Source organism: Lycorma delicatula, chromosome 4 (assembly GCF_047948215.1).
Source record: "Lycorma delicatula isolate Av1 chromosome 4, ASM4794821v1, whole genome shotgun sequence".
Classification (NCBI taxonomy): Eukaryota; Metazoa; Arthropoda; class Insecta; order Hemiptera; family Fulgoridae; genus Lycorma; species Lycorma delicatula.
This window is the reverse complement of record NC_134458.1, coordinates 153,968,873-153,991,665: the sequence shown is the minus strand read 5'-3', so window position 1 is coordinate 153,991,665 and position 22,793 is coordinate 153,968,873. Positions and strand designations below refer to the sequence as shown.

The 22,793-nt window shown below is 31.5% G+C and overlaps 1 protein-coding gene across 2 annotated transcripts in view; it reads left to right on the top strand.

Annotated features, from left to right (window-relative positions):
* The window catches only part of fliI (FLII actin remodeling protein), a 70,588-nt gene that overhangs the window by 30,187 nt on the left and 17,608 nt on the right, over positions 1–22,793 (top strand). For both annotated transcript variants that reach the window (XM_075364433.1, XM_075364431.1), the window contains 5 exons: positions 619–804; positions 5,633–5,811; positions 8,659–8,797; positions 13,880–14,052; positions 22,076–22,325. In XM_075364433.1, the coding sequence (XP_075220548.1) occupies positions 619–804; positions 5,633–5,811; positions 8,659–8,797; positions 13,880–14,052; positions 22,076–22,325 (927 nt within the window). The remainder of the gene's footprint in view (positions 1–618; positions 805–5,632; positions 5,812–8,658; positions 8,798–13,879; positions 14,053–22,075; positions 22,326–22,793) is intronic.

The following is a 22,793-nucleotide window of genomic DNA, read 5'->3' as shown; positions in this document are numbered from 1 at the left end:
AAGTGGATTTAATAAAAATATAACATAATCAGGAATGTTTCCCATAATTAAGGACCCTGTACCAGTTGAATATAAGGTGCTCTTAATAGTCTTTCATAAGTTTTATTACTTTTTCATTCATTTAAGGAAGATGAATTGAGATACACCTAGTAATTCTTCCTTAATGAATAGAATAAGTTAAACCTAAGAAGTTTGCTTATAAGTGAATGAACTTTTACATATCGAAGGACTGTTTGTAAATGGGTATTTGGTGTTTCTTGCAGTTTTGTTTGTAGAGTGAAATTAGAAAGCATCTTATTATTAATGAAGCGATTTTGCAATAAAGGTTAATCTATTAAGGATTTGACCTTCAAATTGCAAATTTTCTGTTTGAAAGATGTTTCTAGAACTGAATTAAGCATTGCAGTTGATTCATGCTTCACTTAATCTCATAAGATCTAAATAGTATTTTGAAACAGTTATAGTGTAGTATATCCCCATATGTTTAACAGTCTGTTGTGATTTTTTTTTTTTATTGTATATTTATCACAATATGGTATTGGGCCAAATAAATCACAATATGGTATTACTTGGGCAGTTTTTTTTAAAATTATTTATTTCTTATTAATTTTATTACAGTTAGACAAGCGTGCATGTGCTGCAATTCATGCAGTTAATTTACGAAATTTTCTTGGTGCTGAATGTCGTACTGCAAGAGAGGAACAGGGTGATGAATCAGATGAATTTCTTGCATTGTTTAACAATGAGCTTACTTATATTGAGGGTGGCCGTACGTCTAGTGGTTTTTATACTGTTGAAGATATGGTAAGCTATAAATAAGTAAATATTTATTCATTTGGCTTCATTAATAAAAATATGATAAAAGTAAAATTTATGTGACAATGTGTACAGTTGTTTTAAATTGAAGTAGACTTTTTTTAAAAATTCTTTGTCTATCAGATGAAAATGTTCAACACTATTAGGACCAGTATTATTTTGTTCTGTACCTAACGTGTATTTTCTTAGTGCAGTAAATAATTTGATATTCCATCTATATATCCACTTTTAGTATACATCTAGATTATGAAATAAAATTTATTGAGTATTAAAATGATAATATGTTACACTCTGCTCTGTTTAAATCATTTTCATGCCTAAATTGTTAAAAGAAAAAAAAAAAAATCATTGGAATGTTGTTAACAGAAACTGATTCATTTTCAAAGTAGATGGTAGATGTAAGCCAAATAACTATTAACAGTTTGATTTTTAGAATTTTTTTGTTTATAAATTTATTTTCTGTTTACCATGTCAGACTAACAATTTAAATAACCCCTCGACAGGGAGTCTTACTCTTTAAGATCTTAGGGGTTTGGCATCCCCACAGCCCTAGCCTCTGCAGCCTTTCTTCCCACTACACACAGAGCTGTAGAACACTTTACACTATACACTTACACTACACCAAGAACAATACACAAATTACAATATATACCCATACACAACTACACAGTTACATACTACATTGTTTCTTCTTACATTTACACTTAGTTGTATTGCGACATCTTATGATACGCAACCGTAACTCAAAGTGGAACCTATCGTGCCATTGGGTGAATGGCTGTATGTAGTGAGTGCCAAATGATGTCCTCTGGACACATCCAGTTGTATTTAGCTCTAGCTCTAGTATGCATGCGCTCTGCTGGAGTGGTCCATTATATTGCTGGTATTCGTGGGACCAAAATGACTAGTCCACAAATAAATCTTATGATGTTTGGTGGTCCATCTGAAAAAAAAACTTATCAAATAATCCCTAGTGAAAAGGCCTCTGTCAGCTTTATCTGATGAGCAGAAGAGTACTATAGAAGATGGTTCCCTTCATAAGGTCTTGCCTTTCCTGATTAACAAAGTAAGAGGTTGAAGTGGTTCCCTGAAAAATATCAGAAAATTATGATACAGAACAATTCTGATTAAAACTTTTAATGATGAACAGAGTCAATCTCTGTTATGTCTTAATAATATGAGCAGCATAAACATAAGTGTGGTGTACCACAAAACCCTTACTACCAGCCGGGAGTAATTTTTTGCCGTGGCCTTTTGGAGATGGATGTCACTGAAATAGCTGATGAGCTTCATACCCAGGAAATTGTGGAAGTGAAGTAAATAACGAGACTGCAGAGTGGACTGGAAGAACCTACATCTTCCCTTATATTAACATTTAATCTTCCAGTACCACCAGAGAACATTAAAGTAGGTTACCTGTTTGAGTACAACCTTTCATACCTAACCTACAACGTTTCCAACGTCAAGGATGTGGCCATATTATAACATCTTGTTCAAAGACTGTAATTTGTACTTGATGTGCCAAAGAAGGTCACAACACTAACTGCCAGGAGGAAGAAAAATGTGTTAACTGTAGGGGAACACTTTCAGCTCGCTTGCAAGATTGCCCAACTTTTAAAGAAGAGAAGGCAATTCTCAGAATATGTACAGAGCAGAAACTATTTTTTCTAGCTGCATGAAGAGAATATAAAAAGGAATGTTCATGGTCTTTGGTACCGCATTGAAGATGTTAAGAGTATTGATGCAAGCACATGAATGATTAATAAAGTGTTTCCAAGAAATGCACATTCTACAACAAGATCCAGTAACACTCAGAGGCTATTTCTGTGAGAGGTACTACCGTCTCGTAAATAGTAGAGAAAGTGGTGGAGTTGTTATTTTCATTGGAATGAGGTGTTGGCTATAAGGATACCACTAGCTACCCTCATTCTTGCTGTTGCTGTAAAAATCTATGTCCCCTTCAGAATGCATATCTGCAATTTGTATCTCTCTCTGAACTGTGAGTTCAGTGCTCTAGACATATCAAATCTCCTTTCTCAGATACATCACTATCATTAATAGTAGGAGACTAATGCCCACCATATTTCATGGGCTCATCTTTCTGCTCCTCTCAGGGAAACATGATAAACAGAGTGAGACAACTTAGACCGCTGTCTACTGAGTGGATGGATCATACACATTCATGTCCTTATCACCTGGTACACTGTCCAACATCGACCTCTCCTTATGCTCACCGAGTTTACTCCCTCATCTTAATTGACCTGTTTGTGATGTCTTTTGCAGCAGTGACCACAGGCCAATTATTATTGCTTTTGGTGTCGACCACAAGGTGAAGAAAAGGCCACTGAGATGGATTGTTAAAAAGGCAGATAGGAACGGTTTACCGTAAAGCCTTTCCATCACAGTATGATCATAGTGCAGTCACTCTTGATAAACTTACCTCTTTTACATTCCTGGTACTTGAGAATGCTACAATGGTACTTGAGATATATCCCACAAACATCTGGAACCTTCCATTCCAGGTTTCTAGGTTTATTTTTTGATAGCCATCTTGCATAGATCAAACAAACACAACAAACAGTTAAAAACAAAATGTTCCAAACTTCTAGATTTGCTATGTGTCCTGAGCAACACCAATTGGGGAGCTGATCGGTCTAGTTTTTATTCCTTAGTTCGTTCCCGTTTAGATTATGGTTGTGTTATCTACTCTTCGGCGCATCATATTATGCTTAAGATGCTGTACATCATGCTTTCCTTCATCTTGCTACAGGTGTGTTTAGATCAAGCGGCATAAGCATACTTGACTGCAGTGAGCCATCACTTTGGGATAGATGGGACCAGGTTTTAGCATCTTACATTGCCGGTCTTAAAGCACATTCAAATCACCCAAAATTTTAATACAGTCCTTGTAAATACTCATTTACATAGGTATGAGGATCATCCACGTTATACAGACCCTATGGGTATTCATACCCGGTGTTCACTACACCTTTTAAATTTTAACACCTGTTCTATTTTTTAAATTTATCCCTGTTCATATCCTCCATGGATGATCAACCCTGTAGAATTTAATTTTGGCCTTATCATACACAATAAAAAATCAACAGCTCCACTTGTCTTTCTGCAAATGTTTTGCCATTTTCTCTGTAAGATAAATCCAGATGCAGTAGTATGCACAGATGGATCGAAACAGAATAATACTGTAGGATGCGTGTTTTAGTTAATGACAGAACCTATATGTTTGGTCTACCTGGTATTACAAGTATTACTGCTGAACTGTACACCAGTAATACTTTGAATATTATTAACCCAAAGTACCGTCGTACCCTTATTTGTACCGACTCATGTAGTGCACTCCAAGCTTTAGAAGATTTATACTCTGGACATCTTATTATCACTGAAATCTATAATGCAATCGCTTAGTTGAACCATCAACTAAGGAGTTTCTTCTGGATTCCTAGTCATGTGGGAATTCCAGGTAATGAACGTGCAGATTCTGCTGTTAAAGATGCATGTAGTCAGCCTCCCTTCACTACTTGTGTTGCTACTTCTGACTTTATTAATTGTATAAAACACACTCTTCGAGCAAAGTTGTAAGGTGACTGGACTGCTATTGTAGATAATCCCCAACATATTAAAGATTTTTTGTTGCCATGGGACTCCTCATGCAGAAAAGTTTGTCGTGAGGAAGTGGTCCTCCTTTTGATTGTGGTTATGACATACCAGAGTCGCTCACAGGTATCTCATGTCAGCAGAAAATGCATCACTATGTGTACGATGCGAATGCAATGACTGTGCACCACATCTTGTGGATTGCATACCACTTGACTGTGTGCCACGTCCTTGTGCACTGCATATGTTATGCGGCCTTGCATTGTAAATTTAAATTACCCAAAAAAATTCATTGAATCCTGGGCAATAATAAGGAAGTTTTAGACCAGGTGTTGCTATTTTTATGAAGTATTAATATTCTACACAAAATTTAATATTTTAGTGTATATATTTTGTTCTGGTGTTGAAGAATTATTTTAATGTAGTTTTTCTTTGTTATGATTTTTTTCCTCTGTTATCAAGAAGGGACCCTTTACACACCCCTCTTGAACTTCATTAAATTTTATTTATGTTTATTTAAATTTTAGATTTTTACTTTTATTTACTTTTTTAAATAAATTTACCTTATTAAGATTCCTACTGTGATATTAATTGTAAGTTTTTAGTGATATAGTTTTAAGTTTACAGTAATATTTGTTTCTGTATTAGTTGTTTTTTTTTAGTTTTAGTTTTTATGTTAGTTATCATTTTTATGTTATCCGAGAAGGGGCCCTTTACACCCCTCTTGGATTTTGTTAAATTCTATTTATTTTTTGGTAAATTTTATATTTTTTTGTTTACATTTATATTAATATTATGTTTAAAACTGTGATATTAGTTTTAAATATGTTTAAGAGATATTTTAGCAGTGATATTAGTTATAAGTTTTTGTTTGTTTAGTTTTTTAGACTGGTTTTAGTTTTTTTTTGTTTAATTTTTTGTTAAAATATTTTATTCTGGCCTTATCACTTTTTACAAATATTGAGTAAAAGACATTGTAAAAGTAAAAATTTAGTTATACAGTTTTTTCCTTGGGTAAGATCACAGAGAACATTTTTATGCATATTGTAACAAATGTATATTTTTGTTGATCTTAAGATTGGTTATTAATTACAGCTTATTAATGATGAATGAAACTTATCTCTTTTATAAATTGAATAATGTTTACAATTTATCTAAAATTATGTCTAAATAAACTTTAAAAATAATAATTTCTTTTTTTTAGACTTACATTAAGCGTTTGTATCGTGTACATGCTGCTGGAACATCAGGTATACATTTAGAACCTGTGCCAATATCATATGAATCTTTAGATCCACGTTATGTTTTTGTGTTGGATACTGGTTTAAAAATATTTTTATGGTATGGAAAGAAGGCAAAAAACACTTTCAAATCTAAAGCTAGGTAAATTTGTCTCATTGTTACTTCTTTTTTAAATTTATTTTATTTGGTAGCGGAATTTATTTCTATTTAACTTCTGGCATATTATTAAAACAAGAATTTTCCTTTAATTTTTATTGCAGTACAAATAAATAATCTATTGCTTATACTGTACTAAAATGTTTTCATAGCTGTATTTGAATTAACTTAAAACATTGTATTTTATTTATAGCATTTTTTTTTTGTGCTTGGTGGTTTCTTTACTTCTTCCCATTCTGGCTATTACGGCTTTGAAATTGTCTCAACCTGTTCTTCCTAAGGCAGGTATTCCATTTCTTAGCACTGTATAAAGAGGGGGAGCACAATACTGATGATGTTAAATAGTCAAGTTTGCCTCTTCAGGATTTGTGACTACTTTGATTTTGATTGATTCATCCCTACGTATATTATTTACATGAAAATATTTTGTATGTAATATAAATTTTTGAAGCTCATAATTAAACATATCAGTAATTGTGGAACATATGATATATGTATGTTTTCCCTTAGTGGAAATGATATATACATTTTTATTTTCCTAATGTGTACGTTGCAGTCTTTTTAATAAGTGAATAGTAAGCAACCCCCACCCCTCCACAGCTTGATGAGATGAGGATGATACGTATGACAAGTAAACGAAGTGTAGTCGTGCACAGATTCAGGCTGACTATTCCTGAGATGTGGTTAATTGAACCCCAACCACCAAATGTCTAGTATTCATATCCTTATAAAAGCAGGTAACTTTTACTAGGATTTGAACCTTAGAACCTTAACTTTAAAAATCAGTTGTTAAATAACTGATTTGTGGTGATGAGTTAATCACTAGACCAGCTGGTACATATATATCATACATTGTTTGTTATGGAGAAAGATACATTCTCTTATAACTTTATACTATCTGTGTCAATTTTTCTTTTGGTTGAATCACTTGTGAAGCATGTCAAATGTAAGCTGCATTAATCAGAGTTGCTTCCTTCATGAGTAATAATGTTCTTTATACAATCAGTCCTTGTGATGAATGGAGTGAAGATGGCAGTAGTATGTTCAATATATAATAGTTACCATATATTTTTTGTAGATGATAGTTTAATCATAAAAAAAGACCCCCAAAGTCTGAGGTCGTCTTATAGGACATACAAAAAAAATTGATTGAAATTTATATAAATTGAAACGACATAACCTACAATGAAACTACAACATATCAATGCTAAAGGAGGCTTTTCCTTTATGTGTACAACCACCAACTGCAACTGATCTTGAAAATTATTACAACTTATCAAAAAATCTGTCATATTATTTAAATACGATATATGGTAATACATTATATTGTAATAGTAAAACAATATTAAAAAAAAAGAAATATTAAAAGTTATGTTTATTGAACAACTGAGGAAAAAACAGACATATCGTAATTATCTACTAGCAAAGAGTAGGGTATGTCCACAAAATAGAATAGCCTACAAAGCGCTTTTGCAAATAGTCAAGGTTAGGTTAGGTTAGGAATGAATCCGCGAATCAGTGCGAATAGGACATAATTCTGTATACGCTGTACAGTATATTATTATCCAGATGATGATTGCCAATCTAAACTAAATTCATTGGCCATTGATAGTTTGAGGATTATCTTATAGGACAGAAATATGTTAAAACTATAAAACTTTGACAAAAATTTAAACCTCGTATTATCTGAAAGTCATCTTAGGTGTAGAAATATACGGTAATTCAGTTCAGTGAAGAAGGTAACAGAAACCACCTTGCTTCTCATTTCTTTAACGAGTCTGGTATAAGATTCTTGTTATTCTTGCAAAGGACAATGTCATTTTCAAGGGGGATTGGGTTCTCATGTCAGGTCTCTTTTGGCTGTTACAGTTATGGCATCTAAGTTACATATTAATTTGTGTATATATCAAAAGACCAATGAAGTATATGCTTTTTTCTTCATACATGAGTATTGTTAGGCATTTTTACCAAAAAGATTTTGAAGTTATTCTCCAGTAAAGTATGTTCCTTATTTTTAGTGCTATCAAGTTAGACTGTTAAGTTAAAATTAATTCTTGATTATTTGTTTGATATTTTGATATAATAGTTTGACAACTCATGATGTAGTTTTCTTATAGAATTTATATAAAATTAAATTATTAAATTAATTTAGTTTTATATGACATATAGTATTATTTATATAATTAAAGAAAAAATAAATTATACCTCTATCACAAGATAAAATGTAAATGACAAGTGCATTTATCACAGCATAAATTTACTTTTGTACACCTCATGTCAACTGCAGAAGGTGCAAACATGGAAATTCATGTTTGTAATCAGTTCCTCCCACAGGAATTAGTATGTATATGTTACTGGATTATGTAAAGTACTTCACTTACTAATATTTGTATAGCGTCAAACATATTTAAATTTTGAAGAAAGTTTTTAAAAAGATTTAAATTTAAGAAAGCATTTTAAGTAAATTATAAGGGGTCTGGATGGATGTTACAGAAACTGTAATATTTATGTATTTTATCTAAGTGAATGATGATTTCAAATCCTTCCAAACATTGTGAAAAATCAAAAGTTTTTATAATAACACAATGAGCTGCTAATGATAACTATGTGTTTTTCTTTTAATTTATTTTATCCTGAAATGTTATTCCTGTCATGCACTAGTGGAAGAGTGCAAAATGTCTATATTGAACGGATTGACGAGTTAATAGTTAATGAATACATTAAATGCTGAATAAGAATTCTTATTCTTGCTAATGAATGATATACTTTCATTTTTGATGTTGTTTAATATTATTTAACAGTTATGATAATGATAGTGTAAATTTTGATTAGGTTGTTATCTGAAAAAATTAATAAGAATGAGAGGAAAAACAAAGCAGAGATTATAATGGAACCATTAGGAGAGGAGAGCAGTGATTTGTGGAGAGCACTTGGAGAAGAAAGTGGTTCTCCTCCTGATGAACCAATTATTGTAAGTTTATTTATAATGTTTTATGATAATTGAATTTTAGTTGCTATTTTCATCTTATTATTTATTTCAAAATCATTTGTCTTCTTTATCTATTACCATTTTTCAGATTTTTCACAACTGGACAATTTTTCCAAAAAAAACTTTGTTAAAAACCTTTATTAATTTCCTCAGATTGTGATTTTTTCATTATATAATATCATCTCTTCCATATTTCGCCTCTAAGTCTGCTAACAACCTTTTTTTCTTTTGAAAATTTGATTTACTTCACATCTGGTATTGTCTTCATTGACCAAAATGGTTAGTTTTTCTTCTCGATTCCAAGCAACATTCTATGTGCACTTATTTCCCCCTTTATCTTCTTATCTGTTTCTTCATATTTTCATGAATATACTCCTTTGAAATTTTATTACCACCGCTAAGACTTATTAGTTTTTTCACTTCAATATCCAAATTTCTATATGTATGTATACATAATAGTTATTCAATAATTAACCTTTTTGGTACTTAGGTCTGGATATCAGGATGTTCATAGTACTGTTGAAAAATACCGATGTCCTGTTATCAGGACGTTTCAATTTTTTTTGTTGTAATTTTTGTTATTCAATAAAATTTTACATGTATAATACTAAATTAATCACAAGGAATTGTAGATTCAGTATATATATATATATATATATATATATACACTATATATTTACACAATTTATATACATTAAGAAGGCTTTAGAGTTCAAAGTTTAGTTAGTTGATTTAGACAACTTGACAACTGCGTAGTTGTTATGTTTTGTCAGTCAGCTGTGCATGTTATTGTTTACAGTGTTGTTTGTTTTGCGTGCTTCGTGAATTGAGTGTAGAATTGATTTGTTTGCTGAATTTAATTATTGAAAATGAGTAGATGACAGTCATGGGTAAGTGAAAACATTTAGCATGATTTATTGGACGATGAAGATTTAAGTAACGGACTGTTGTCAGACGAAAGGGAATATAGCTCTGTTGTAGACAATACTGACAGTGATCCTGATTATGATCCAGTTTTTGAAATTCAACCGTCAACTTCTGGTATATTAAATCTAACTTTTAGTGACAGTTACAGAAAAAAGCCAAGGTGTTCCTCGAGTGATAGTAATAATGCTGAAAACATAACATTAACAGCTGAACAAACTCCCAAGATAATTTCAGTAGTATTAATATAGGCCATTCAGATTCAGGGAAAACTGATAACATTCAGTGGAATGAGGTAAATTATGAAAATGACCCTGGGATGGAACATAATTTTGGTTACCACGAATCACTGAGTCAAACATTGTCCACCTAGAAATTCTCGCTCTATTCCTTATTTTAGCTTATTTGTTGCTGTCAATTTGATTTTGAACTTTACTAAATATACAAACAAGTATGCTATGAGATTTTTGGAGGAAAATTATGACAGATTATCAGTAAATAGTCAGTTGAGGAACTCGAAAAAAATTACTGCAGATGAAATGTTTGCATTAATTTCAGTGCTACTAAACATGGATATAAATAGAAAACCTAGACTGTCTCCCATTACTGGAATACAGTGTCTAATCAGAGCATGCTGTCGTTCAGACTGATGTTTAGCCAGAGTTGTTTTCAGTCCATTTTAACATTTTCCCATATTACAGACACCAAAGAATCCCAAAACCTGGTGAACCAGAATACGATCCTTGCACAAGATTTCAGCCATTAGTTGATAACTTCAGTAGAACATCTAAACATTACTTTGCTTGTAATAAATTTATTTCAGCTAATGAGAGCATAATCGTAATGAAAAACTGCACTCAGCTGCTTCAATATTTACCGAAAAAACACCATCAGTGGAAGTTAAGTTATGGTCAATTTGTGACTCCATTATTCACTATTGCCTAAGTTTGTGTACAAGGGAGCTTCTAAGGGAGAAGAAAAGAACATTATAAAAACCAATGGTTTAGGGTTTTATGTTGTAACAAAATTATTAGATATGAGTAAATTGTTCAGAAAGGTTTTCATTTTTTTATTGATAATTTTTTTCATTCTATTCCTTTGGCTAAACATTTGTATGAAAATGGTATTTTTGTGACCAGAACTCTAATTAGAAACAGAAAAGGAATCTCAAAATGCATGTTACAAACATTTTAAATTGGCCAGAAAAAATATCTAAGGAGTAATGAGTTACTGATGCTTGGATTTAGAGAAAAAAACCTCAGAAACACCAAGTGTTACTTTTGCCTTCTTATGCTAAGGCAGGCAGTGAGCAAAGAACAAAAACAGTCGGAACTTAAATAAAAATAACAAACAAACTGACTATGAAATTGATATATGAAACTGACTAAGAAATTACAATGACTATATTGGTGGGGGGGGGGGGGGTGGCGGCAATAGCCCCATTTTTTTTTTAACTTTCTTATTCTAGTAGTCAATAATTGTTCTCCTTGGTGTCTTTGAATCATTCTTGTACTGCATTCTTCAATTGTTCAATGTGTTTAAAGTGGTAACACCAGACCTGACTTTTAGTAACTTCCCTTGTCTTTTGAGTAGTATGGGATAGGTGTTATGTAGTAAAATTTTGAGAGAAAACCAGGACAGTTTCTTCTTATTGAGGCCAATACTCACTGTTGTTTTTCCAAATGTTTCCAACATTTGGGACACTCCTTTATTGTCTCAAAGTATTAGTATGTATCACTTTACCTGCTGACAGGTTTTGAATTTTTTCCAGGCGAGTGAACTCAGATGTTTCCATTCCATACTCTGTTTGAATTCTGGCTCAAAATGTTAAATCCATATTTCATCACAGATTATTTTGACTGTCTCAGAACCCATCTTGAACATCTTTTATGGTAATTCATTTTATCATGGGTAATGGAATGGACTTTTTCATTACTCACACAACAGACTTCAGCACTTTCCCAAATTTTTGTGTCTGTCCTTGCAAATAAGATCATTTATAAAATTCTGCAAAGCATCAGTCAGAGTATCCACTCATTGTATAATAAAAATCAGTGACATATATTCTGCACTCCCTTTTTTTTACTGTACTAACAACTGCAAGTGAATTTTGCCTGGTTTTCATCAGTGACATATATTCTGCACTCCCTTTTTTTTACTGTACTAACAACTGCAAGTGAATTTTGCCTGGTTTTACTCCTTAAGAAAATAAAAAATCTTATTGCAGCATGATGATTTTCCATGGTACATGTTTCAAATAAAGACAACAATTTGAGATAAAAAAAGAGGTTAAAATAACAGATTCTTTTTGAGCAACTGATATTTTCTATGTTAGGGGTGCCAACTTGAATGTCAAACAGTTTCATTTCCACTGTTGCAATTTGTCTCTAATCACTGAATGATTCTCATGTGTACATATATATATACGAGGTGCGACACTAAAGTAATGAGACTGATGTGAAAAAATATGTTGCTTACCGTTTTAGTCATGTTTAGTGTTGTCTCCTTCAAAGTAGTTCCCCTCTGATTGCACACACTTATTCCAGCGCTTCTGCCATTGATGGTAACATTTCTGAAACTCATCTTCTGTAATATCCTCCAAGACCGTCGTCACAGCTTTTTGGACATCTTGTGTTGTTTGAAAATGGTGTCCCTTGACCGGCATTTTGACTCTTGGAAAAAGAAAAAAGTCGCACGGAGCAATATCTGGTGAATAAGGTGGCTGTGGTAGTACTGACATTTGTTTTGAGGTTAAAAATTGCTGTACTGACAGTGCAGTATGGGATGGCGAATTATCGTGATGCAGAATCCAATTATCAGCAATGTTGACACGGACGCGAAGAACTCGTTTACGAAGTCTTTCTAAAATTTCTTTGTAGAAATATTGGTTAACTGTTTGTCCAGGAGGCACCCACTCTTTATGAACAATTCCTTTGGAATCGAAGAAGCACACAAGCATGCATTTCACTTTTGACTTTGATATGCGAGCTTTTTTTGATCTGGGTGATCCCTTTGAGCACCATTGCGAACTTTGGCGTTTTGTCTCTGGATCGTATTGAAAAAATCAACCTTCATCACGGCTCCACAAATCTGGATTGATTTCCATTTGCTCTAACAGATCGGCTGCCACATTTTTCCGTGTTTCTCGCTGTTGTGTGAGATTTTTGGGGACCATTTTTGCACAAATCTTTCTCATACCAAGATCTTCAGTTAATATTAGACAAATCGTTTCTCGATTGATGTTGAGTTCTTCTGCAATCATTTTCATGGATAATCTTCGGAATCAGATCGTACGATTTCACGCACCCTGGTCAAGTTGACATCTGTCCATGAGGTTGATGGTCGTCCACTGCGGTCTTCATCTTCAACATTCGTTCTGCCTTCACTAAAAATTTTATGCCGCCGAAAAACTTAGCTCTTGACATAACCTTCTCTCCAAAAGCCTTCTGAAGCTTACCATATGTTGCCGTTGCGTTTTCACCCAATTTAACGCAAAAAGAAATGGCGTTGCGCAATATTTTGCGGTTTCATTTCTGTGACAAGAGACACAAACACATGTTCACTTATTACAGCACAACTCACGACTGAGCAGTTGCATCAATGTGCCGCTTGGACTAGAAGTAGCTTATAGACCAAGGTCAAAGATGGTGTGCCTACGCAAGCTGCAGGGTTGCCACATCTTGCAAAGAAAAATCAGTCTCATTACCTTATTGTCACACCTCGTGTATATATATATATATATATCATGCATTTGTATAAGTCTGTATATTTTTCTCTGCTAACTTCCATCCATGCATTCTTAACCTTTACACAGCATAATTAGACTGTAGTCAAATGACCTGCCTATCTTGAGTATATATTTTAACTAATTTATGCTTTAAAAGAAACACAGCTGCGTTTTAATTGTGTATTTTTCTAAATTTTAAATTATTATTTCTTGCATATCTTTATGTAATCTTATTAAGCTTGTTTGGGAAGTGTCTTGCCTGTGAGCTAATGTTAGAACTGCCTCCTATCCAATGTTACCAAAAAAACTAAACTTTTGGCTGGTGCTTTTTTTGATAAAGCTAAATTTTCTTGCTCTCACTGTTATTCATTTATGTTCTGTCTGTATATTTGTATTTTATATGTTTATTTCAGGAACATGTTATGGATGATTTTACACCACGTACACCTCGATTATATCAAGTTAAACTTGGTATGGGTTACTTGGAGTTGCCACAAGTAGAAATTCCACACAATAAATTAGTACATACGTTACTTCAAAGTCGTAATGTATATTTACTAGACTGCTTCTTGGATGTTTTTGTTTGGTAATTATTTCCTTTATCATCTTTTTATTTTTAAACATAGAATATTTTCTTGTACCTATGTGTAAATCAGAATGCCCATTTATATATTGGTTTGTTTAAACTTATGTTCATTTAAACATCAAGAAAAATTGATATGATCTGAATGATTCAATTACCTGTATCGTTTTTATTGGACTTGAGTATGATTTTAAACATAATTTTATCCATGTAAATCCATTACTGAGTGAATAATAAAGCTTAAACAGGAAACATGTCATATTTAACAACATAACTTCTGATGTTTTGAGTCTGACTAAATCTCAGTAAAAGATAGTTTGTTCCTTAGGTGTAAAAAATCATTGAATTTTTATTTGTTATTTCATTTACCAGAACCAGGTTAATCGTTTTTTAGGTTTTAACAATTTAATAGAAAAAAATTATTGTACCAAACCAGGCCTCTAATTTATATCTTTAATCATTGTAAACTATTATTAGGAAGGACTTGTGTAGACCTCCAAAACATTAAATTTTATAATTAATTAATTTATTATCTGCAATAAAATCTTATAATTTTGTCAGACATTGCTAGGGTTACAGCAAATTAAAAAATAATCCATTATATGTACAGAATACCTTAACAAGGTTCGCAATATATACAATATATTCACAACACACATACACACACACACTACAGTAAATATTATAACAGTCTAAATATTAATAATCATATTTTTTATTTGACTAACTTATGTCAAAACTATGTAACTTTTACTTTCATAATCAATATCAGAAAAAAAGCAATGATTATTTAATTATTATAACTGCCCTCCCCAAAATACTCATTAATGTACCAATGTGCTTTATGTACCAAGTAAATTCTTTGGGCCTTTTGGAACTCTCATCATAAATTTGTAAGCAAACAGATCCATGTGAATATCATTCCTTTTTCTGGTATTATAATTATATATTTCACTGTTATCACTGTAATCAAATATAATTCCCTTTATCTTCTATGTGCAGAATTACTTAATCATTATATGAAGAATACAAGATGAAGAATAGTTTTTGTTCACAGAAGATTTCTCTACATGATTGTAAATAGTTTAAACTAAAAATTACCCCTGCACATTTTTTTTTTTTTTGTAGAATAAATAATCTTTTAATATATGTATTAGCAGTACCTCCTCAAATTTTGATTCCATAAGCTCTATTCCAAAATAGAACATTTTTTAAATCTCAGTATTGCAAATTGCAAAAATTACTGTTTTAGTAAATAAATTTCTCTACTTATTTTTTTATATAAAAAATCAATATGTTTAACCCAAGCTAACTTTTTATCCAACATAATACCAAGAAATCTATCCTGATCTGCTTTATTAATATTACAATTATTTATTTTAATTTCAATTTCGGGCTGCTTTTAGGGTCATTCCGTGTCCAATTAACAAGGTGGATAGCCATTTACTACCCGACCTACTGAGATTTTCATGAAATTTGGTATGAATTAGCTATTGATAGAGTTATGAGAAAATACTGAATTTCAGATCTCTACTAATAACTATTTTGTATTTAGAGCCCTTTAAATTTGCTGGAAAATGGCAAATTTTCACTTGCAACAATAGTGTTAGGTTGACATAACTTTGTTATTTTTTAAGGTAGAATAATCTTGTAGGACTTATTTTAAAGCTTATTTGATGCTCTTTCATGTGATGTACAACAAGCTTATGTTTACATAAATCCTTATTTCAAGGCACTGTCTTTGACTTTTGCATTTGAATTTCAGAAAAAACAGGTCTTTAAATTTTTTATGAAAAATATATTTTATTCATAATTATATTATAAAATAGCTGTGCAAATTTTAAAATGAGACTGCATTAGAATCAAGAAAAAAAAAATTAAAATGTGCATCAATGTTTTATGAAAAAAATCTTTTTGTGGGGTTTTGAGGTGGTAAATACTTACATTTTTGTTGCCTGAACTTGCGAAATCAAATAAAATGTCTTGTAAAAAGAAACTAAAAATAATAAGGCAGTATGTTGTTCATTTGTATTGCTTAGTAATAATAAATAGATCTCAAATCATCAAATGACCAATGATGTAATGCAATGACTTAGTGCAATTAATACAAATTGAAAGAAAAAATGTATTAAAGCTCACTACATCATCAGTTTAGTCTGGGTCCATTATTTTTAGTGTAAACAATATTAAATATGATCTAAAATATTTTATTTATTTAAATAGTTTATTATTAGAATAACATGATATAAGAAAGCATGAGCACTGTATAATTGTGCCTGCCCTGAACTCAAGATATTCAGTGTTGTTTTATTGATTGCTAAGTGTTGGTACAGTTACTTACAGAAAGTTAGGTATCTTCTAAAGCATTTGTTTCGGTTCTACCTGGCAGCTGATTAGCTGTGCATATGTGGGGAGGTCCATTCGAACAAACATATGATGTTTGACTGCCCAGCACTTGTGGGGGTGGTCAGAACTCAGGCCACCGTGGAACTTAGAGGTCAAGGAGAAAATAAGCGGCGAGTCAGTGTGCCGAGAGCCACACTGTCAGACCGTGTGAGCATTCCTTGATGCCATTGCTTTGTTCAACTGGCATCAGTAATTCATGTAAGGGAGAAACTCCTACCTCTCTGCTGTGGGAAGCTACCTGAAAATTACAGCTGGCCTCCAGCCAACTAAAGCTCCAAGCACTTTAAAATGGTGGACAGGTACTTGCTGGCATTCAGCGACCTAGGCGTGGCAGCGAATTGCTGTCTTTGACGATATAAATTTATTTATTGAAGTCATATATATTTTTAGTAGTTGACAGGGTGCTCCTACCCATTTTAGTAAATATATGACAGTGAGAGGTGTGACATGTAAGCTGGTGGTGTATAGCGCCGCGCTTAGTTCACTCATGCTGTTAGAAAACCTCTTAGGACACTGGTTGCTAAATTGTTTTGAGGCTCAGTAGCCGTTTGTGGCACAGACATTTGATCTTATGCTTTAGGGCACCAAATAGGGTGGTGGCAGGAGAAATGCCAAGCAAACCAATCTTCTGAAGCATGGCAACTTTTTACAGTAATAAATGCTGTAATCCATTTCAAGAAGTAGATCATAATAATGCTACCAAGAATTTAAGAAAAGTGTTACCATGGATAACAGAAAAAAATCCAAGTTTAGAAAGTGATTGGAAGATTTGTGGTATGTGTCGAAAAAAACTTGCCTCAATTAGTAATAAAGCTTCAGAAGAAGAAGCATATGATGGTGAAGGAACCCTTTATGATGAAACAAATTATGCATTAGACAGGCTCAGTGAGAGTCTAAGGAGTATTGGGGAATCACCTGTAAAATCTGAAAGATTGCAAGAGAAAACATATCCTACCAAAAAGATTCCAAAAATTGAAACATAAATGAGGGAAAAGATATTCAGTGTAGCTAGTAAAAAGTCTGACTTCATCTCAAGTTGAACTTGATAGCGAAATCTTGGTACAGTTCAAAGAAAGGTTTTATTATATGATGGATGGAGGTCTTAAAATAACAATTCTTACTCTATTTCCATGAAGTTGGAGCATCATAAAAGTGCGAGATGAATTCCGAGGAACTACCAATTACATGATACGACAGGCAAAACAACTAGTTAAAGAACAAGGGATTCTGTCATCGCCGAACTCTAAACCTGGAAAGTGTCTGAATCAAAACATAGTTGGATGTATTTAGATGTTTATAAATCAGATGATGTAAGTCATGTATTGTCAGGCAAAAAAGACTGTGTCACAATCAAATCATCTTGTGGAAGCATTCAAGTTGAAGAACTGGCTAATCTGAAAGAGATACTTCAACAGTTTAAAGCAACTTATACAGGTTTTTTTACCTTTGCTGCTTTAGGTCCTAAATATTGTGTTTTAGCAGGTGGGAGTGGAACTCATTGTGTGTATCTGTGTGAGTGTGCGCACGTGTTATCCATCAGAACATGAAATTAATGTTTGAAGGATGTAAATTAAATTATGTAACAAAAGAGTGCAGTAATCATTTCACTTACTATTTAGGTGGATTATTTGTAATCCACCTCAAGAAATTTGTTGTTATCTTGATGAGTAAGAATTTTCCAGATTCTGATAATTTTAAAAATATATTATAGTCAACATTTGATGAAATAACTTTTAAGCAATCGATATCAACTGATTGTTCAGGTTTAGAAACAGTAGAGAAGAACACAGAAAATTTTTTTGAGATGCTTATTGAAAAATGATCAATTCTTGTTCCCCATTCATTCGTTGCTTCTCAACAGTCAAACTTCTTACAAAGTGTAAAAACTGTAATTGAATCCAGAATCTTTATCACATTATGTGACTTTGCTGAAAATTATTCATTTGTGCTACAAGATGAATCCCAAGGATTTCACTGGAGCAATCAGCAGGCTACAATTCATCCTTTCACTATTTATTATAAAAATCAAGAATTTGCAGACACTTTAACTGATAATTTAGTTGTTATGTCGGACTGCTTTACGCATAATACAATATCAGTTGACCTTTTTCGGATAAAAATAATTCACTTTTTAAAAGAAAGTATGATATTGTGAATAAACTAATTTACTTCTCAACTGACTCAGCAGCACAATATAAAAATTTTCTGAATTTAATGTATAAAAATGACTTTGGTGCCAAAGTGGAATGGCATTTCTTTGCCACATCACATGGCAAGAGTGCATGTGATGGTCTTGGTTGTAGTTTTAAAAGATTAGCATCAAAAGCAAGTTCACAACACCCAAATCAAATAAGAACAGTCACTCAGCTTTATGATTGGGCTCAAAAAAAATATTAAAAATATGAATTTCACATTTGTTTCAAATGAAGAATATCAGAAAGAAGAAAAGTATTTAGCATCTCATTTAACAAAAACAGTGGCAAACCCAGGTACTCAAAAGTTGCATGCTTTTTTACTAATTAGAAAAGGATATTTTAAAACAAATATTATTTCCAAAAATGAAGAATTTGAACAACATAAAATTTTGCATAAAACAAGTTTGTTTCCCTGAAATTTCTGATATAAAAGGTTTTCTCACGTGCATTTATAATGGTGCTTGATATGCTGGTTGGCTTGTGTATTATCTACAAATGAATTAACAGAAGAAGTGGAAGTAAGTTTTCTTCACTCTCAAGGTCCATCTCCTTCTTATGTTTTTCCAGCACACAGTGATATTCTAATATTACCTCGACAGGACATACTAAAGAAAGTAAATCCAAAAACTGGTACTAGACATACATATACATTACTGAAAAGGAAACTACTCAGTTAAATGAAAAACTGACAGCAAAATAATCAGGTATTTCAAGTAATCACATAAACTCTCTTTTTAAGATTTAACTTAAACTAATGTTATTGGTATAATTTTTAAGTAGCAATAATTGAAAGCCAATGAAAATATCAGATTACATTTATTAAATCATTATTATAAAAAACTATTTTTTTAAAGAAATATTACTTTGATAAATGCTGTTGATGTATTTTATCAGACTGTTGTTAAAATTAATACAAATTATAATATTTATTTGAAATAATAGCTACTGGGATGGAACAGTTAATTTAAGAATGTATAAAACTTTAATTTGAAATTTTTATTGATTTACCTTACTTTTGTATATTGTGTAAGATTTTAAGACTCAAAATGTCCAAATCATAAACACCATAACTGTAATTATATTAAGACATGCATTATTATACTTTAATTATTAGTTGTACAGTTATTATTTATGTTATTGTAATTTCTTGTATTAGGAGAAGTGAGTCTTGAGAATTATATTTTATACATAATTATGTTTTACACCTGAGTTTTTTTAGATCACTTAAAAATATCTGAGATTTATTGTTATACATAAAATTATTAATAACTTAATTTCACTTTTATTTATCTCCTGATCCCAAAGCACTCCCAGTTTCAAATCTTCTCAACTGCATCATAGTATAATGACGAATAACATAGTTTTTATTAAAAAATTGAAGACCTATTTTTTCTGAAATTCAAGGTCAAAGGTGGTGACTTTTGAATAAAAATCTTTGTAAACATAGTCTTGTACATCATATGAAAGAGCGTCAAACAAGCTTTAAGATGAGACCAAGTTTATCATTCTACTTTAGTAAATAACAAAGTTATGTTGACCTAACTCTACTTCCACAAGTTAATTTGAAAGACTCTAAAAACGAAACTGTTTATGATAGAGATCTGAAAATCAGTATTTTCTCATAACTATTAACGGATAATTCATACCAAATTTCATGAAAATCCCAGTTGGTCAGGTTGTGGGCCTTGTTAATTTAACACGGAATGAACCCTTTGTTGTTTCTAGGTTAGAAACAATTTTTTTGCTTCTAGGTTAGAGTTTAAATTTTCAAAATATTGTACAATCAGATTAGTATTTAATTACAAGTAATCTGTAAGTCACTAAAATTTGTATTATTTCATATTAGGGATGTGTCATTTGCCTATATATGTATCTTCATGTTTGTAGATATCGGCAAGTCATTCTATACAGAATGTACATCAAGGAACCCAAAATAGATCCCTGTGGAACACCTTTACCCATAAAACCCCATTCCAACTGATATTTACTTTGTGAATTATACCTTCTGCGTTGTATTTCTGTACATTGTTGTTGATTTTGTTAATAGGATGAGATTAAATCAAAGACAATTCCTCTAATACCACAATTATATAATTTCTCAAGCAGTATATAATGACACAGTCAAAGGCTTTTCATAAATCTATCATAATACCCAAAACTTTTTTTTCTTATCTAATTGGGCCATTACTTCATGTGTATAATCAGCAATGGCAGTTATAGTTGAAAGACCTTTCCTGAAACAATGTTGAGACCCACTGAGAATATTATTCTCCATAAAGTTAACTTCCATAAAGTAACAAATTCTGTTTGCAACAGCCTTTTCTAATATTTTATTATTTTTTAATACAGTGCTACAGGTTGATAATTATCTACTTCATTTTTTATAGATTGGTCTAATGGCATTTTTTTTTAGAAAATCAGGATATTCATCCATTGATAATGATTTGTTTACTAAGTAAGCAGGGGTTTTATCTATTCATCTTTACAAAATATAATGACTAGATATATTGTCCCATCCAGCTGTTTTTTTTAATTTTTTAGCCCCATAATAATTTTATTATTATGAACAGTTATTAGTTGTGAAATATAAATTTTTGACATTACATTACTTTTATTTTCATCCATTGGATAAGTACTAGTGACCCACTTTTTTGTTAAGTTTAGATAATGGTTATTAAATATATTTGATAACTTTATTAAGAAATAAAAAGTAAAATCTTGTTAGGATCATTCTTTGACACGAACTGATACTTTCCTTCTGTTATATATTATTAGACCAGCCAGGAAAATAAAAATTATTTACTTACTATGTAGAAATAATATGAAATCTATACAATTTTAATAAATTACTGAACCATTTGAAACATCTTCCTTCCAAATTATTTAAAATACAATTAAAAGGTCTTCTACAGAAATAATATTACTCCATCAATGAATTTTTAAATAAAACTAATTCTTAAAAAAAATCTGATTTTTCTGCTTTCAACTAAATGTGTACATAAGTTATATATGTCCGCAAAATAATTTTCAATTGTAATTTCCTAATTATGAGTTACTTTGTAGTTATTAGTTGTATTTAGCATAACATTATTTTATTTGTTAATATTTAAATCACAACTATTTTATAATTTATGTTTTTATATACGTGATCTAAATAATGAATTTATATACTGATGAGAATAAACAATTTATTTATTTACATACAGTATATTTAATGAAAAAATTTTATAAAATCACTTTTGTAAGTTTTGTTCACCTGGATGGAGAATTTATTTTTTATGCCTAAAAAATAATCATGAATGAACAAGAAGTTTTCTAGCATAGAAATGGATATTAATACATATAAATTGTACTTGTATTTTCTTTTACATATTTACATTTTGTTATGAACACAGAATTCAATCATTATTTTATTTTTTGTATAGGTTTGGTAAAAAATCTACAAGGTTGGTGAGAGCAGCAGCTGTTAAACTATCACAGGAGTTATTTACAATGTTGGATCGCCCAAGTCATGCATTAGTAACTCGAATACAGGAAGGCACTGAAACTCAGATATTTAAGACTAAATTCACCGGTTGGGATGAAGTAATTGCTGTTGATTTTACTAGAACCGCTGAATCTGTACAAAAAACTGGTGCTGACCTAACCAAATGGGCTAAACAACAGGAAACAAAGGTAATATTTATATTTTTATTAGAATAAATCTATTTATATCAAAGTTATATGTAGCAGAAGGTACATTGCTTTCAGAGATATCAAATTCTATAAAAATTGCCCTTGAAAAACCAGTTGTGAAGCTGTAGGATAGCCCAGGCCAGTTCCTGGATCAGAGCTATCAAAATAAATTTCTTGTAAAGTACATATTTTCCTTTAATCATATACCTATCTTTTAAAAGTTTATCTGGCTATTCTACTGTACCACTTATATGCATGGAATCTTTTGAGGTGGAGTGGCATTTATCGTTCTGGTCATTAGCCATTAAAAAATGCAAATAAGATGGCATGAAACTGTACCTAGCTTTCTTTAATTTGGGTGTTTTATTCAGGTGTTCCTGGATACCTTCATTCAGCTGATGTTCCAGAAGTTGCTGAATCATCACATTTTTTTTAAGTTTACAATCACACTAAGACCTTAAATCTTCA